General features: G+C 44.5%; 1 protein-coding gene across 1 annotated transcript; it reads left to right on the top strand.

Moving 5' to 3' along the window:
- The first annotated feature begins 3,585 nt into the window (after positions 1 to 3,585).
- Positions 3,586 to 15,359, top strand: LOC116354424 (uncharacterized). Its single transcript, XM_031794179.1, has 4 exons — positions 3,586 to 4,001; positions 11,327 to 11,970; positions 12,328 to 12,423; positions 12,528 to 15,359. Exons 2-4 carry the CDS (start codon positions 11,878 to 11,880, stop codon positions 14,040 to 14,042), a joined length of 1,704 nt encoding a protein of 567 aa, XP_031650039.1. The 5' UTR covers positions 3,586 to 4,001; positions 11,327 to 11,877; the 3' UTR covers positions 14,043 to 15,359.
- The last annotated feature ends 1,005 nt before the right edge of the window (positions 15,360 to 16,364 follow it).

Raw genomic sequence — 16,364 nt, 5'->3', positions numbered from 1 at the left:
TTCGATGTGACATTTTTTGGTTTCTCCGAGTGCTGACGTCAGCAGTTAACCAACCCTGTCAGCTGTTAAAGTGCATGTCTGTACTGTATTCATGGGTGTGTGCACTCAGTCTTTAATGAATGAGATTCAAAGACAGACAGAGAGAATCCCGGTGGGTTACAGTGGCTAATTCTACAACACGGACTGCACCATTGCACAACACAATGCCAACATTTACAAATGAAATATGGCTAGACATATCAATACAGACAGACACAAGTAGTGGATGCAGAGAGCCCAGTGACCAAAACAACAGGCAAAGTCAGGCATGGTGAGAGGGGACAGCAGGACACCACCTGCAGGCTAGCAGGGACTGGGAGGAGAAGCTGGGAGGCTGGCACTCCGTGGGGACGTGATTGAAGATGACATGAACTAGTGTGCCCTCTCTCTCTCTCTCTCTCTCTCTCTCTCTCTCTCTCTCTCCTGTTTTATGTTTCCTTTTATTGTCACTCCTCTGAAGCGCTCTCTGTTCTCAGGATTTCTAGGCTACCTCTAACTGATCTATTCCACTCTCGTCATCCTTCATAATAACGGACTGAAAATCTAGAAGAGGAAATGATTGGTGAAGGGGATATTCTTAGAACCTGGAGACACTGGATTCATGTGAGAATGCAAGCAGGCAAACCAGAACCCTGGACTTGATCCCAAAGACACAGCTCACACACACAAAGTGAATAGCAAATCCATGCTTTTGAGCGCCAAATTGTCTGGTGTGCTGACAGAGTGACTGACATGACAGTCACTGTGCCCTGCAGATAGAGACAGAGATTGTTTGCCTCTGCTGGGGGTTGACTCCTCCTCTGTGAGTATGACTGTGTTAGTGCTTTAAATGGGTGATCAAATCAAAATCATAAAATCAAATGTTATCAGTCACATACACATGTTTAGGAGATGTTATCGGTCACATACACGTGTTTAGCAGATGTTATCGGTCACATACACGTGTTTAGCAGATGTTATCAGTCACATACACGTGTTTAGCAGATGTTATCGGTCACATACACGTGTTTAGCAGATGTTATCGGTCACATACACGTGTTTAGCAGATGTTATCAGTCACATACACATGTTTAGGAGATGTTATCAGTCACATACCCATGTTTAGGAGATGTTATCGGACACATACACGTGTTTAGCAGATGTTATCGGTCACATACACGTGTTTAGCAGATGTTATCGGTCACATACACATGTTTAGCAGATGTTATCGGACACATACACGTGTTTAGCAGATGTTATCGGACACATACACGTGTTTAGCAGATGTTATCGGTCACACACACGTGTTTAGCAGATGTTATCGGTCACATACACGTGTTTAGCAGATGTTATCGGACACATACACGTGTTTAGCAGATGTTATCAGACACATACACGTGTTTAGCAGATGTTATCGGACACATACACGTGTTTAACAGATGTTATCGGTCACATACACGTGTTTAGCAGATGTTATCAGACACATACACGTGTTTAGCAGATGTTATCGGACACATACACGTGTTTAGCAGATGTTATCGGTCACATACACGTGTTTAGCAGATGTTATCGGACACATACACGTGTTTAGCAGATGTTATCGGTCACATACACGTGTTTAGCAGATGTTATCCGTCACATACACATGTTTAGCATATGTTATCGGTCACATACACATGTTGAGCAGATGTTATCGGACACATACACGTGTTTAGCAGATGTTATCCGTCACATACACGTGTTTAGCAGATGTTATCAGACACATACACGTGTTTAGCAGATGTTATCCGTCACATACACGTGTTTAGCAGATGTTATCAGACACATACACGTGTTTAGCAGATGTTATCCGTCACATACACGTGTTTAGCAGATGTTATCAGACACATACACGTGTTTAGCAGATGTTATCGGTCACATACACGTGTTTAGCAGATGTTATCGGTCACATACACATGTTTAGCAGATGTTATCGGACACATACATGTGTTTAGCAGATGTTATCGGTCACATACACATGTTTAGCAGATGTTATCGGACACATACACGTGTATAGCAGATGTTATCGGACACATACACATGTTTAGCAGATGTTATCCGTCACATACACGTGTTTAGCAGATGTTATCAGACACATACACGTGTTTAGCAGATGTTATCGGTCACATACACGTGTTTAGCAGATGTTATCGGTCACATACACGTGTTTAGCAGATGTTATCGGTCACATACACATGTTTAGCAGATGTTATCGGTCACATACACGTGTTTAGCAGATGTTATCGGACACATACACGTGTTTAGCAGATGTTATCGGACACATACACGTGTTTAGCAGATGTTATCGGTCACATACACATGTTTAGCAGATGTTATCGGACACATACACATGTTTAGCAGATGTTATCGGTCACATACACGTGTTTAGCAGATGTTATCGGACACATACACGTGTTTAGCAGATGTTATCGGTCACATACACGTGTTTAGCAGATGTTATCGGACACATACACGTGTTTAGCAGATGTTATCAGACACATAAATGTGTTTAGCAGATGTTATCAGACACATAAATGTGTTTAGCAGATGTTATTGCAGGTGTAGCAAAATGCTTGTGTTTATAGCTCCAACAGTGCAGTAATATCTAACAATACACACAATGTAAGTAAAGTCAGAGCGGCATAGACTAAGATACAGTAGAATATAATATAATACAGTATATACATATGAGATGAGTAATACAAAATATGTAAACATTATTAAAGTGACAAGTGCTCCATTATTAAAGTGGCCAGTGATTTCAAGTCTATGCAGCAGCCTCTAATGTGCTAGTGGTGGCTATTTAACAGTCTGATATAAGCTGTTTTTCAGTCTCTTGGTCCCAGCTTTGATGCACCTCTACTGACCTCGCCTTCTGGATGATAGCAGGGTGAACAAGCAGTGGCTCGGGTGGTTGTTGTCCTTGATGATCTTTTTGGCCTTCCTGTGACACTGGGTGCTGTAGGTGATGTGAAGTAATGTGTGCTGGTGGATGTGTGTTTATGCCTTTCTCTCCCTAGAGTTTAGAATGAAAGCTCATTAACCAGCATTAGTGTTTCTTGCAAAATTCCCTCTCCTTCTGGACACCTTATGCCACTACAAAAATGTTCCATAACTAAACCAATTCCCTAGCATTCAATAATTCCACAGCTGGTAAGAGTTCTTGCCAAGGGTTAGCTATTGAATATTTAAGCATAATAATGACATACTGTATTTGTTTACTGACACTCTTAGCTTCTATCATTAAAATGGCAAATATAAACATAATGCAAAATATCACATTGATATGGGAGTAATCTCTGCCATGCAATTACCAACATACTGTACCTTCGTTTGGGGAGGAGAGGGTTTAAAAAGGGAAAGACCATTTCATTTTCATCAAGTACAAATGGTGATAAACACTGTGGGGAAGACTGAATAAATGAATGAATGTTTGACTGCGAATCGTTTGAACCAATACCATCCACAGGCCTCCCTCCCTCTCTCATTCTGGCTCTGGGATTGGTTCATTGGTGTTGACAGATGCTGAATATGCATGAGGAGAGGGTCTGTTCGTGGGTGGAGCCTCAGAGGCTGACTCTGAGAGAGGATGAGAGAGAAGTGAAGCGAGTAACAGCAGCATTCTATTCTCCAGCACTGCAGAATCCACGCACTGACAAGGCTCACATTCTCTATCATTTGAGGAGGGGGGGGGGGGCATTTCTGCCCGCCTTTCCTCTTCCCAGGACTCTGGCACAGATTGGATCGATGCACTGCTGCACTGGTTTCATCCTTCATACCTCTGAGCTGGCTTGTCTACCTTCCTCTTACCTTCGAGCTGGCCTTCCCTCCTCCTTTCTCCCCCTCCACTGCTGTAAGTGGATCGGCCAGACCTCCACCAGAGTGACACAGACATGGGCTGTCGGCTCTCTGGACAGGGACAGTGGGCTGACAATGGGAATGGGGTAAGTAAGGGTGGTTGTGTGTGTGTGTGTGTGTGTGTGTTTGTGTGTGTGTGTGTGTGTGGTGTGTGTGTGTGTGTGTGTGTGTGTGTGTGTGTGTGTGTGTGTGTGTGTGTGTGTGTGTGTGTGTGTGTGTGTGTGTGTGTGTGTGTGTGTTTGCATGAGTGCGTTTGCATGAGTGCGTTCAACCTGTGCCTTTGTTCTGGGATTTGTGTGCTTATAGACAGAGCAGCCTATACTGTTACCATCATGTCTTACTTCACACAGAAAAGTCAGCATACGCAGGCTACGTAATCTGAAGACCCGAGCGGGGCAGACAGTGTGTGTGTGTGTGCGTGCGTACGTGTTTGTGTGGTCACGCACAATTTTATGGTATGACCTCATGTGCGTTCGTTTGAGTGTGTTTGCATAACTGAGGGTCTTTAGCATGCATACCGTATTTGTGTTGGCAAAAATATTCCATGAAAAGAACAGACACTACTGCAGTTTCTGTGTGTGTTGAAGCGTAGCTAACAGGGACTGATGGTGGCTGTGGTGACCTGCTCTGGTCTCACAGGAAGCCATGTAGATGCCTCTAGACAGGCCGACTATTCACCAACACACTGTCTATCTCTATTTGCCCCAAGCAGCCTCTGGCCATTTTAGCAGCCATGGTCCAGATACTGTGCATTGTAATGCATCAAAATAATTGTATACTGTGCATTAAGAGAAGATTGCTCGTTGGTGACCAGAGGGTGAATGTGTTCATGGGTGACCTGATAGAGTGTATGTCTCCATTGTCAATGGAGTAACTACTGTTAGCAATAGCTTTGGCTGCTCAACCTGGCTGCCTGCCTTGAATTTATAAACTGGAATCTGAGCACAATACACACGCATATAAATTCACAAGTTTGCAAGCACAGACACACAGTATACCAGTGGCAGTCGGTGCCGTTTAAGATGAGGGAGGACAATACATTTTTTATGAGCATGACTTTATTTCTATTACAGCATATTGGATGACTGTCATTTATATTCCATTCACCCAGCTAAATGTATCATCGATAGGTTTAAGCAACTACATGATACTCAAATTTGTCCTATACCCATCATGAGGTTGCTTCAGCTTAGCCTACGATTGAACGTTTATAACGTAGGTGCACAGGTCAAGAGACAAATTGGAGTAATCAAGGTGACAGAAAGCGACACATTCAATACGGCCATGCACACTATTGCCTGGATCTAGCTGATCTTGGGTGTAATCATTAGTCCAGGAGGACATCATTAATAGAAACAAGAGTTTCTATTGGACAAAATCCGGTAGGTCCCTCCCCGCTTTTGCAACAGAATCAGCGGAATGAATACACTCCGAAACACCCGCACACAGTTCACTTTCAAAGCAGCCACATACAGTATCATCACTTTGCTAGTTGTATAATTCCTTTTCGCTCTCCTCCTCTAACCTTTTCCCTTCACTTGTGGACTTCAGTGCAGAACACAACAGCTGTCTATGACCAGGTGCAAAAACCACTCAAAGCCAAACCTTCATACCATGACCGCTAACTGTTACACAGCCTACATCATCACCATATTAATGTTATAGTCAACAAACAAATGAACGCGTTCGTAAACCCACAATCCACAGCAAGCAGTTTAGCAGATACACCGGCATGTCCCAGTGGCAATAAATTATTAAAACCGAAAGCTTAAACTGTTAAAATGAAGTGCTCTAAACTAGTGAACTAGTGCAACTGAACTGCCACCACTTTAAAGGACACAAAACCTTAACTTTGCTGGAGTATTGAAACACATGGTTGTGAGGGTATTTAGACCGATTTAAGGTGTTCTGAAACATGGCATGGTGTGTTGTCATGGCAGTTTCAGCGACGCTCCCCATCCAACCTGACAGAGCTTGAGAGGATCTGCAGAGAAGAATAGGAGAAACTCCCTAAATACAGGCGTGCCATGCTTGTAGCTTCATATCCAAGAAGACTAGAGGCTGTAACCACTGTCAAAGGTGCTTCAACAAAGCACTGAGTAAAGGGTCTTAATTTAATACTCAAGTAAATCAAATCAAATCAAATACTATTTTATTTGTCACATACACATGGTTAGCAGATGTTAGTGCAAGTGTAGCGAAATGCTTGTGCTTCTAGTTCCGACAATGCAGTAATAACCAACAAGTAATCTAGTGTAAGGGGATAAAGAATATGTACATAAGATGTATGAATGAGTGATGGTACAGAGCGGCATAGGCAAGATACAGTAGATGGTATTGAGTGCAGTATATACATATGAGATGAGTATGTAAACAAACATACATGTATTACATAAGGATGCAGTAGATGATATAGAGTACAGTATATACGTATACATATGAGATGAATAATGTAGGGTATGTAAACGTTATATTAGGTAGCATTGTTTAAAGTGGCTAGTGATATATTTTACACAATTTCCCATCAATTCCCATTATTAAAGTGGCTGGAGTTGAGTCAGTGTGTTGGCAGCAGCCACTCAATGTTAGTGGTCGCTGTTTAACAGTCTGATGGCCTTGAGATAGAAGCTGTTTTTCAGTCTCTCGGTCCCAGCTTTGATGCACCTGTACTGACCTCGCCTTCTCGATGATAGCGGGGTGAACAGGCAGTGGCTCGGGTGGTTGTTGTCCTTGATGATCTTTATGGCCTTCCTGTGACATCGGGTGGTGTAGGTGTCCTGGAGGGCAGGTAGTTTGCCCCCGGTGATGCGCTGTGCAGACCTCACTACCCTCTGGAGAGCCTTGCGGTTGTGGGCGGAGCAGTTGCCGTACCAGGCGGTGATACAGCCCGACAGGATGCTCTCGATTGTGCATCTGTAGATGTTTGTGAGTGCTTTTGGTGACAAGTCGAATTTCTTCAGCCTCCTGAGGTTGAAGAGGCGCTGCTGCGCCTTCTTCACAATGCTGTCTGTGTGGGTGGACCAATTCAGTTTGTCTGTGATGTGTACGCCGAGGAACTTAAAACTTACTACCCTCTCCACTACTGTTCCATCAATGTGGATAGGGGGGTGTTCCCTCTGCTGTAAATGGGATATTTCAGTTGATTTATTTTTTATACATTTGGAAACATTTCTAAAAACCTGTTTTTTCGTCATTATGGGGTATTGTGTGTAGATTGATGAGATATTTTCATTTTTTAAATCCATTTTAGAATAAGGCTGTAACATAACTGTCACTCTCGTGACAGAATAACCCACCAACAATGGACCAAGCAGCGTGGTAACGGCCAGCAGCAGCAGGGGCAAAGAACGCAGGACTCATGGACTTGGGAGGAGTTTCTAGACGGCGAAGGACCCTGGGCACAGCCAGGGGAATATCGCCGCCCCAAAGCAGAGCTGGAGGCAGCGAAAGCAGAGAGGCGCCGGTATGAGGAGGCAGCACGGCAGGGCGGCTGGAAGCCCGAGAGGCAGCCCCAAAAATGTATTGGGGGGGGGCACAGGGAGAGTGTGGCAGAGTCAGGAGTCAGACCTGAGCCAACTCCCCCAGCTTACCGTAAGGGGCCAAGGATGGAACCAGAGCCGGTCAGGGCGGTATTGGAGGTGAGCGAAGCAGAGACAGTGAAGGAGTTAATGGGGAGATTGGAGGAGAGAGTTATGAGGGAGGTGCTGTGTTGGTGCCTGAAGCATGACATCCGCCCGACGGAGCGTTTCGGGGATTTAATGTCACCTGGGTCAGCTCTCCATACTCGTCCTGAGGTGCGTGCTAGCCGTCTGGTGAAGACTGTGCCAGCCCCATGCACCAGGCCTCCTGTGCACCTCCCTAGCCCTACACGTCCTGCGCCAGCTCGGCATTACAGTTCTCCGAGCCATGCTTACCGTGTTATGCGGTGGAGCGCACGGTGTCCCCAGTAAGTGTGCTTAGCCCGGTGCGCTACATCCTCGCATCTGCTGGGCTAGGGTGAGGATCCAGCCAGGGCGTATGGTGCCAGCCCTGCTCTCAAGATCTCCAGTACGCCTTCACGGTCCGGTCTATCCGGTGCCACCTCCACGCACCAGCCCTCCGGTGGCAGCCCCCCGCACCAGGCTGTCTCTCCGTCTCATCCCCACAGATGCTCCCGCCTGTCCAGCGCCGCCAGAGCCTACCTCCTGCCCAGAGCCGCCAGAGTCTCACATCTGTCCTGAGCCGCCAGAGTCTCCCGTTTGTCCTGAGCCGCCAGAGTCTCCTGTCTGTCCTGAGCTGCCACTCAGCCAGGAGCCGCCAGAGCCGCCAGTCAGCCAGGAGCCGCCAGAGCCGCCAGCCAGCGAGCCGCCAGAGCCGTCAGCTAGCCAGGAGCCGCCAGAGCCGCCAGCCAGGAGCCGCCAGCCAGGAGCCGCCAGAGCCGTCAGCCGGCCAGGACCCGCCACAGAGCCGTCAGCCGGCCAGGACCTGCCTGATATGGTTCTCAATCAGTGGCAGGTGTTTGTCGTTGTCTCTGATTGGGAACCATATTTAGGTAGCCTGTTTTGTATTGTGGTTCGTGGGTTATTGTCTATGTGATGTTGCATGTTAGCACTCAGTTTCTATAGCGGTCACGTTCGTCTTATTATTTTGTTCGTTTGTTTAGTGTTCGTCATGTTCTTTCATCTACATTAAAATAATGTATTGACACCATGCTGCGCTTTGGTCTCCTCACTACGACGATCGTGACAATAACAAAATGTGGAAAAAGTGAAGGGATCTGAATACTTTCCGAATGCACTGATTGTGAATAACAGCAGTTAAACAGCATATTGGTGTTGAGAACAATGGCAGCAGCAGAATGAGGAGATGAGAAAACAGCCCTTGCCTTATTGTCTAAGAAAAGTGAGAAGAGAGGAAACCCCAATTATTTAGGTCTATAATCAATATACTAGCTGTTAAATGTGCCTAGCTTTAAAAATCATCCATGTACAGTACCAGTCAAAAGTTTGGACACACCTACTCATTCAAGGGTTTTCCTTTATTTTTACAATTTTCTACATTGTAGAATAATAGTGAAGACATCACAACTATGAAATAACACATATGGAATCATGTAGTAACCAAAAAAGTGTTAAACAAAAAGTAATATTTTGCATGCTCAAGCTTTCTGTTTTTTTTGGTAATATTTCTTGTTTTTTCGACAATCAAAAATATTTTGCATCTTCAAAGTGGTAGGCATGTTGTGTAAATGAAATTATACAAACCCCCCCAAAATCTATTTTAATTCCAGATCGTAATGCAACAAAACTGGAAAAATGCCAAGGGGGGTGAATACTTTCGCAAGCCACTGTAAATGAGTAGGTGTGTCCAAACTTTTGACTGGTACTGTATATCTACAGAAATAAGACAGATCCTACTTCTGTTGCCTGTTTGAGTGTTTGTTTAATAGCTTACTGATTCCGTGAGCACCAAGCCTCACCCAATCACAACATGTTGGATAAACGATTTCACAAATTCTGCTATTTTTTAACTTTACTTTGCTGTAATAAAAGGCTTTACACTTTTTTTCTTTCGTTACAACAGCCTCTGGTATTGTTTATAACTTATTTTGTGTTGTTTACACTGTTCCAAAATTATATTTATAGTAATAACATTAATCTTCCTTTTTCTTGATCTCTTTCTTATTGTTATTATTACTATTATTATTATGATCATCATTATAATAATAAGTAACATCATTATCATTAGTAATCTTATATAACAGCCTTGTATAACCACCATTAAGCTGTAGGCCTAAGAGCGCATCCTGTTCAGTCTTGATACCGTAACTTACTTAGGCCTATATTTCAATACTTATATAGGCTACTGTTTCAATCAATCATGCATTTGTTCATGTCATCACACAGTATACAAGTCATTCATGATTCGAAATGCAATCAAGCATTTTTGTTTTAAAATAAAATAACAATGCGACCCTTGAATAATTAGCATAAGCAATAAATAAACCGTTCCATTTCGGGAAATTGTATTCAGAAATGAATGTGACTGTTTTTAGTCTTTGCTGTAATAAAGGCTTTACAAACACATTACAACAGACTCTCTGATAGATTTATGATTTATTTAGTTTTGTTCTTTCTTCCAAACGATCAGGAAAATTATATTGTAATCTAACAGTACCTGTTTGGCATACATAATATATATAAAGAAGTGCTTCTTATTTTAATTGTATTTATTGATCTCCAGTATTTTACACAACTAGTAAGATTTATTCCACACATCTGACTTCCCCTTTTCCTCCTGAGCAACCAGTAAACAATCCTGTTTCAAGTTTATTTGTCACGTCCTTTGCATCCATTTTGCTGTCACATGTGTTACGGTGTTCTGAGATTGTTATAACCATTTTATTGATGTGATTATGCTGTAGGTCAGGCCCTATTGGTCACTTACTTTCGATGCACACGTGTCACATAAAGAGAGCAACGGTTGAGGGAATAGGGAATGTTCTTTCCTTAAGAAGTGAAGGATTTCGGTAACAGAACTTTTCAGTCAGAAATGCCTGTGATTATGTTCCAGCTTCAGCAAAATGGACAGCGCGATAAACACTGTTGATGTTCGGTAGTGGTCACTGCAGCAGGGAGGAGAGAGACACAATGGGTACGAGTCACACAGATACTGGCTGTGATTTTTAAAAACCCAGCACATCAAGTGTGAGCCCGGCCCTGCAGAAGGAAAATCAATTGTGGTTGTACTCCCTCTAGTTCTTTGTGTGTCTTAATTATTTCATCAAACAGAGCATAAAAGCGAAACAGTGCTTAAAGCATCAGACAAGCTCAGTGCATATAGTTGATATGATTTTAACACTTAGGATGTGTCTATGTATTGAAAAATATGCGTTTTAAAATGTCAAACAATCGATTGGTCAAAAGAGCAGATGACTCCTGGTCCACCCAGATTTTCTTTAGCCGGGGACAGCCCTAGAGTGCAGTGGGGTGGAAAAGATCTTCCTGAGTTGCATCTCTAGGGTTTTATTGAGCACAAAGCTTTTCAGATGAGCCAGAAAAGCACAGCCCAGAATCCATGGCGAGAATCAGTCCAGCTCAGCTGGCCTACATTTCTAGACCCATGAGATTTCACGCATTATAATAACAAGAAGCTAATGTCTGCTTACAGTACTGTCTGCCACTTCCAAACATGATCTTTATTGAGGTGTTGATGCTCTATTATTCTTTCCACCATAGTGCTTTTGTTCGATGGGACATGGCCCACACATATACTGTACATTAAATCAACTGTGCCACCCTGGTCCTGTGATGTCCTTGTGTCTAACAAAAGACAAAACAGACATAAGATATCAGATGGCATGAATGAGCCAGCAAAACTCAACTACCTCACTTCCTCTACATCTGACCTTGTATGTTCATATGTCTCCCAGGTCAAAGGGCGTGACCTGTCCCATCTCAGCCACCGAGAGAAGTTGCAGTTCCGGGGGGACGGCTATGAGCAGCCAATCACTATGCAGATTGAGGGGAGACACCGGCGCGGGAGAAGGCGTCATCACTCCCAGTACCCAGTGTCTGACTGCGGCACCCAGACGGAGCAGCAATCCTGGGAGGCTCTGAGGGCCCTAGGGGAGGGGGAGGGGGAGGGGGCCGGGCCTGGCCTCTGTGCCTACGCTTCTGGGTATGTGCTGCTTGGTTTGGGCCTCTGTCTCTTTATTTGCTTGTGTATGCAAGTATAATGGCAGATTAATAGTGACCCAGTTATATTGAACCAGTGATGTCCCATGATTGAGGCTCTGGGTTATGTCATTTAGAGTATAGCCGTGAGATGTATACAGAAGCGGTGTTAGAATTGAAAGGAACCACTGACTTGAACCGGTCTAATGTGTAAACATAGTCACTTACGCTTAAAATGCCTACGGTGTGAAACAGCCATGTTTTCATATGTGATGACCTCATTCTCCACAGACCTTACTATGATCACATGACCCTTCCACCAGAACTCTATGCAGCCAATGGATACCTCCCCAGTGTTGCCTACAATCTGGAGGACATTAACAGGATAGAGTATGATGATGTGAGTTATTCATTTGAGCCGGTTTGCTACAGCAGGAAAATAATCCTGCAGCAATGGGAAATGTATTATGTGGATTATAATGAATGGACATGTTTGTTGGGGTTGGTACATTTTTTGTTAGGGTTGGTACATTTTTTGTTAGGGTTGGTACATTTTTTGTAAGGGAGAATCAAGTCTACCATTTCTAAGTGGAAATGACAAACTTCAGAAGTCTTTTTATACCTCATATACACAAGTTATACATTCTCCTCTAACAGGGTGATTAATATCCTACATCTGTTAATGAGTCTAGCCTAGATTTTGTACACCCCATTGATATCTAAGACTTGTGTATCCACTCCTTATGTTCACCTATAGGATCCAGAGATGATGACTAACCAGCCCAATAACAGGAACTGTCTGATTGGCTGCTGTAACACTGATAATGATGAGCCTAGCAGCTTCCTGAGCCAGGTACTGTAAGAAATAAAAAGATAGAAAACAATTGTCTATTTGAACACGTGGTCATAAACATTCACAAGTATAACAACCAATGTTTCTTCCATCCTCTATTTCAGAGTGAATATGAGGGCCACTGGCTGGACAGGCCTCTGAATTACCTGCCTCTCCACGAGCTTGACAGCGGCCTGGGCTGCACCGATGGCAGCCTCCACCAGGGGGACCTGTCTGACCCAGAGACAGAGGAGGGGGTAGAGGCCCCTATGTCCTCTCCTCCAGGAAACACCAGCCGGGGAAGCTCTCCCTCCTCTGAGTCCCTCCTTTCGTCAGAGCTCAGTGACTCTGGCTTCCACAGCGTCAGCACAGGGGAGTTCCGCCACTTCCAGAAGATTATAGATGGGAGGATCCACAACTACCGGAGTCGCGTCGTGCCCCGGGAACAGAGATCAAAGTCTCGCTGGGACCTGGAGTCCATCCCTGAGACCCTGACCTGTGACCCCCAGGCTGGCAGAGCCGCAGACGGAGTTCATACAGCCATGACCCACCAGTGCACCATGGGTAGTAGCTCCATTCAGTTCCGCAAAGCCAGGAGCCCCCAGCTGAGCAGGCATGGCACCGGGTTTGCTCCTAGGGTTGCTGCCTCCAGCTGCCGTACAGAACCCTGCCACAGGAGAGCATTGATGCTGAACCAGCACTCTTCTGAGGACCTTCCCAGCCGCAGCCACACTGTGCATGACTTATCAGACAGGAGACGGGCCAGCCACCCAGCCCTGCCCGCTGGGAACACTGCCACAGGGAAATACAGACACGTAAACCGACAACCGCCCAGCAGCCCAAACCACCTAGCCGTGCCCACTGAGAACTCTGGCACAGGACAATACAACAGGGGGTTCAACACAGACATCAGTGAGAAGAGGAGATGTCCACTGAGTGACCATGTGGAAGGCACCTGGCAAGGATGTGTGGATAACCACAGAAGCAGTATGGCCAGTGAGGAATATAACAGTGAGAAACAGGGTCTTTCCAAGAGTCCCTCAAAGAAACAGCGTGGGAAGGAGCCAGCAGACTGGCGTCAGTTTGCGACACTGGGACATCCTCACATTGGTGGGGACTGGCCCCAAGCAGACTGTCCCTGCGGTCCCCTCTATAGCACGCTGGATGGGCCCTCTGCCCGCTCCAGGAGGGGTCTCTCTGGGAATCCCCGGGCGGTGAGGAACCAGCTCCTGAAGGCACGGGCCTCCCGGCTGGCTGACGAGCGGAGTGAGGTCACCACGGATGAGGAGGCCCGCGGGGAGGCCTGGGCAGGCCGCTACTGGAACAGGACTGAGCGCCGGCGCCACCTGGCATGGGCCCGGGAGCAGAGGCAGAGGAAGCTGAACCGTGGGGCTGAGGGGGCAGGGGAGAATGGGGCTGGAGGTACAGGGGTTGCTGGGGGCCTTGGGGGTGCAGGGGGTCCTGGAGGAGGCTGCAGCACAGTGCTGGAGCTCAGCCACAGGAAGCAGAGCCGTCTGAGGAACCATAAACTGCTGGATGACTGGACCACAGTGGAGGAGCTGCTGACCCATGGGACAAGGGTGGGGCAGGGGGACAACATTCTCGGTCACAGCCCTCTATTGTCTGTCACTACTGTATAATGACACATTAAGGTGTGTGTGTGTGTGTGTGTGTGTGTATGTTTGTATGTATGTGTGTGCTTGTGTGTGTGCCTGCGTGTGTTTGTGCTACTGATTGTGAAGAGGGTCAGTGATATGACTATAGTTTGACTATCTCTTGTTCTCCACTCATGTTCCTGAACACAAACCTAGAGCAGTAGTTGTCCAACAGACTCCACCAATGGCAGTATTAAGCCATCTAAATGTTAGTATTCACCGGGCTACTTTAAAGCTAGCTACGTGGGTTTTGGGTTAGCTACTGCACAGAAGATACAGCTGCGTTTCAATGGTGGTGACTCCTTTCATCAACATACACCTTTTACAGTTAAATACAATCTAATTCGCTTGTTTGCCCAAAGAGTGGACATAACCATATCACTGTAATTCAATCAACAAAACATGTATTGGAAATCATTTCATATCATTGCATCACATCTGGCTCAATGTGACCTCAGTTTAAAACCACATCATTGTAGTGATACAGACTTTATATTTTGTATGAAACCTCAGGTAGTAAATGATGTGTTGTACTGTACATCTACTGCACATGGACAAGAGCCCCATCTCACTCACATGAGAAATGCACTGTGAACTGTTGCCCCCCCCAAATAAAGTGAGTATACGGTCATATCATGTGTAATATTCACCTCATGATAAGTTGCACAATCATTGTGCGTGGTCATGAAACATTCTGATGTTCTTGTTTCACCTCTTTTTACAGCCTGTGTTGAATAAGAGGACAAAGTACCTTTATTCCCAGCATGTAGACTATCCTCAATACAAACCTGGCAACTGGACATGACAGCACTATTTCACATGTCACAATGTCACCTCTCTAACTGGGCTTGGATTCTCAGGGCTGATATTCCCCTGACACCACTCTTTGTCAGTCAGACATTTGCGAGTGCTGTCTAAGTGATGTGCCACAACATTTCAGACAAGAGTTCCTTAAGGTTTCGGTTTTGATGATAGCTTAAAGTTGTGGTCCAGAACACCTCTGATTAGTGTTGCATGACATAAAACAAAATGTAGGACTCTCTTCACATAAAACCAATTGAAACTTGTTCATTTGCAGACACAAAACATGATCAAATTGTGTTAACAATTATCAAATGGTATGAAATGCTCGTTCTAGCCTGGAATATGATCTCATAACGTTTCCATTTGTCGTGTGGATAAGCCCTGTGTGTCCAAGCTCTGCTCGTAGTCGTAAAGATATATCCATGGCTGCGAAGGACACGTAACATGGTTGTTATGAATACTTTCTTTTGAGTGCTCAAATAAAAACGCTGAAATGCATCAAATCTCCTGACTTTCATTTTCATTATAAACTACAAACTAAAGGCCCAGTGCAGTCAAAAGTGTGATTTTGCTGTGTTTTATATATATTTCCCACAGAATGAGGTTGGAATAATACTGTGAAATTGTGAACATTATGTTAATTTCCTTTTTAGTGTAAGCTGCTTAAAAAGATTTCAGCCTGTTTTGGTTGGATGGAGTTTTGTCCTGCCTGGTGACATGATCAGGCAATACATTTGTTAATAGACCAATAAGAAAGAGAGTTCCTAACCTCTCTGCCAACATCTAGTTTTCAGTTTTCACCTGCCCACCCAGCCCAATACCAGAAAGTCCTAGCTAAATTCTTGCTTGCAAAGAAGCTATTTGAAGTTTTTTTTTTTACCATTTTAGTTGAAAACATTCACAGGTATTGCATTTTTACTCAGAACATTTATATTGAGATAACAATGGCAGCATTGGACCTTTAAATGCCATCCTTATTTCCCAAACCCAAATGTTACTGTCCCACTTATTATAAACTGCCAAAGGGCCATGGGTTTCAAATGTCACATGGTGAGAAAAATCATCTATTAATAATCTTCAGTGTACTAACCCCCAATTATGTGTGTGTCCCTTCAGGCAATTACGTTCATACTCACATTATACTCTGTACCAAATAGAAATATGGTAAACTGGCAAAGTTCATTTCTAAAGCAACTGAATACTCATTTCCTATGGAATGAGAGTTGAAACTATGGCCAACTCCTTCTATCCAAACATGGTTTATTTTCCTTCACATTATTGAGTGACGTCATTGAACAGGCTGCTCCACAAATTTGTACCAGTAGGTGGCAGACACAGACAACTATTTTGTATTAAACTCACAGTTCACCCATTTTTATTTAACCTTTATTTAACCTTTATATAACCAGGCAAGTCAGTTAAGAACAAATTCTTATTTACAATGACAGCCTACACTGGCCAAACAATGCTGGGCCAATTGTGTGCCGCCTTATGGGACCCCCA

This window comes from Oncorhynchus kisutch, linkage group LG17 (genome assembly GCF_002021735.2).
Source record: "Oncorhynchus kisutch isolate 150728-3 linkage group LG17, Okis_V2, whole genome shotgun sequence".
NCBI classification, from domain to species: domain Eukaryota; kingdom Metazoa; phylum Chordata; class Actinopteri; order Salmoniformes; family Salmonidae; genus Oncorhynchus; species Oncorhynchus kisutch.
This window is presented reverse-complemented; position numbering and strand designations above follow the sequence as displayed.

What these genes read in the sequence shown, in the direction of transcription:
- LOC116354424 (XM_031794179.1), top strand. Translation starts at nt 11,878, where the DNA reads ATGACCCTTCCACCAGAACTCTATGCAGCCAATGGATACCTCCCCAGT. An exon ending in ACAGGATAGAGTATGATGAT is followed by an intron (nt 11,971 to 12,327) that starts GTGAGTTATTCA and finishes GTTCACCTATAG; the next exon opens with GATCCAGAGATGATGACTAA. An exon ending in CTAGCAGCTTCCTGAGCCAG is followed by an intron (nt 12,424 to 12,527) that starts GTACTGTAAGAA and finishes CCTCTATTTCAG; the next exon opens with AGTGAATATGAGGGCCACTG.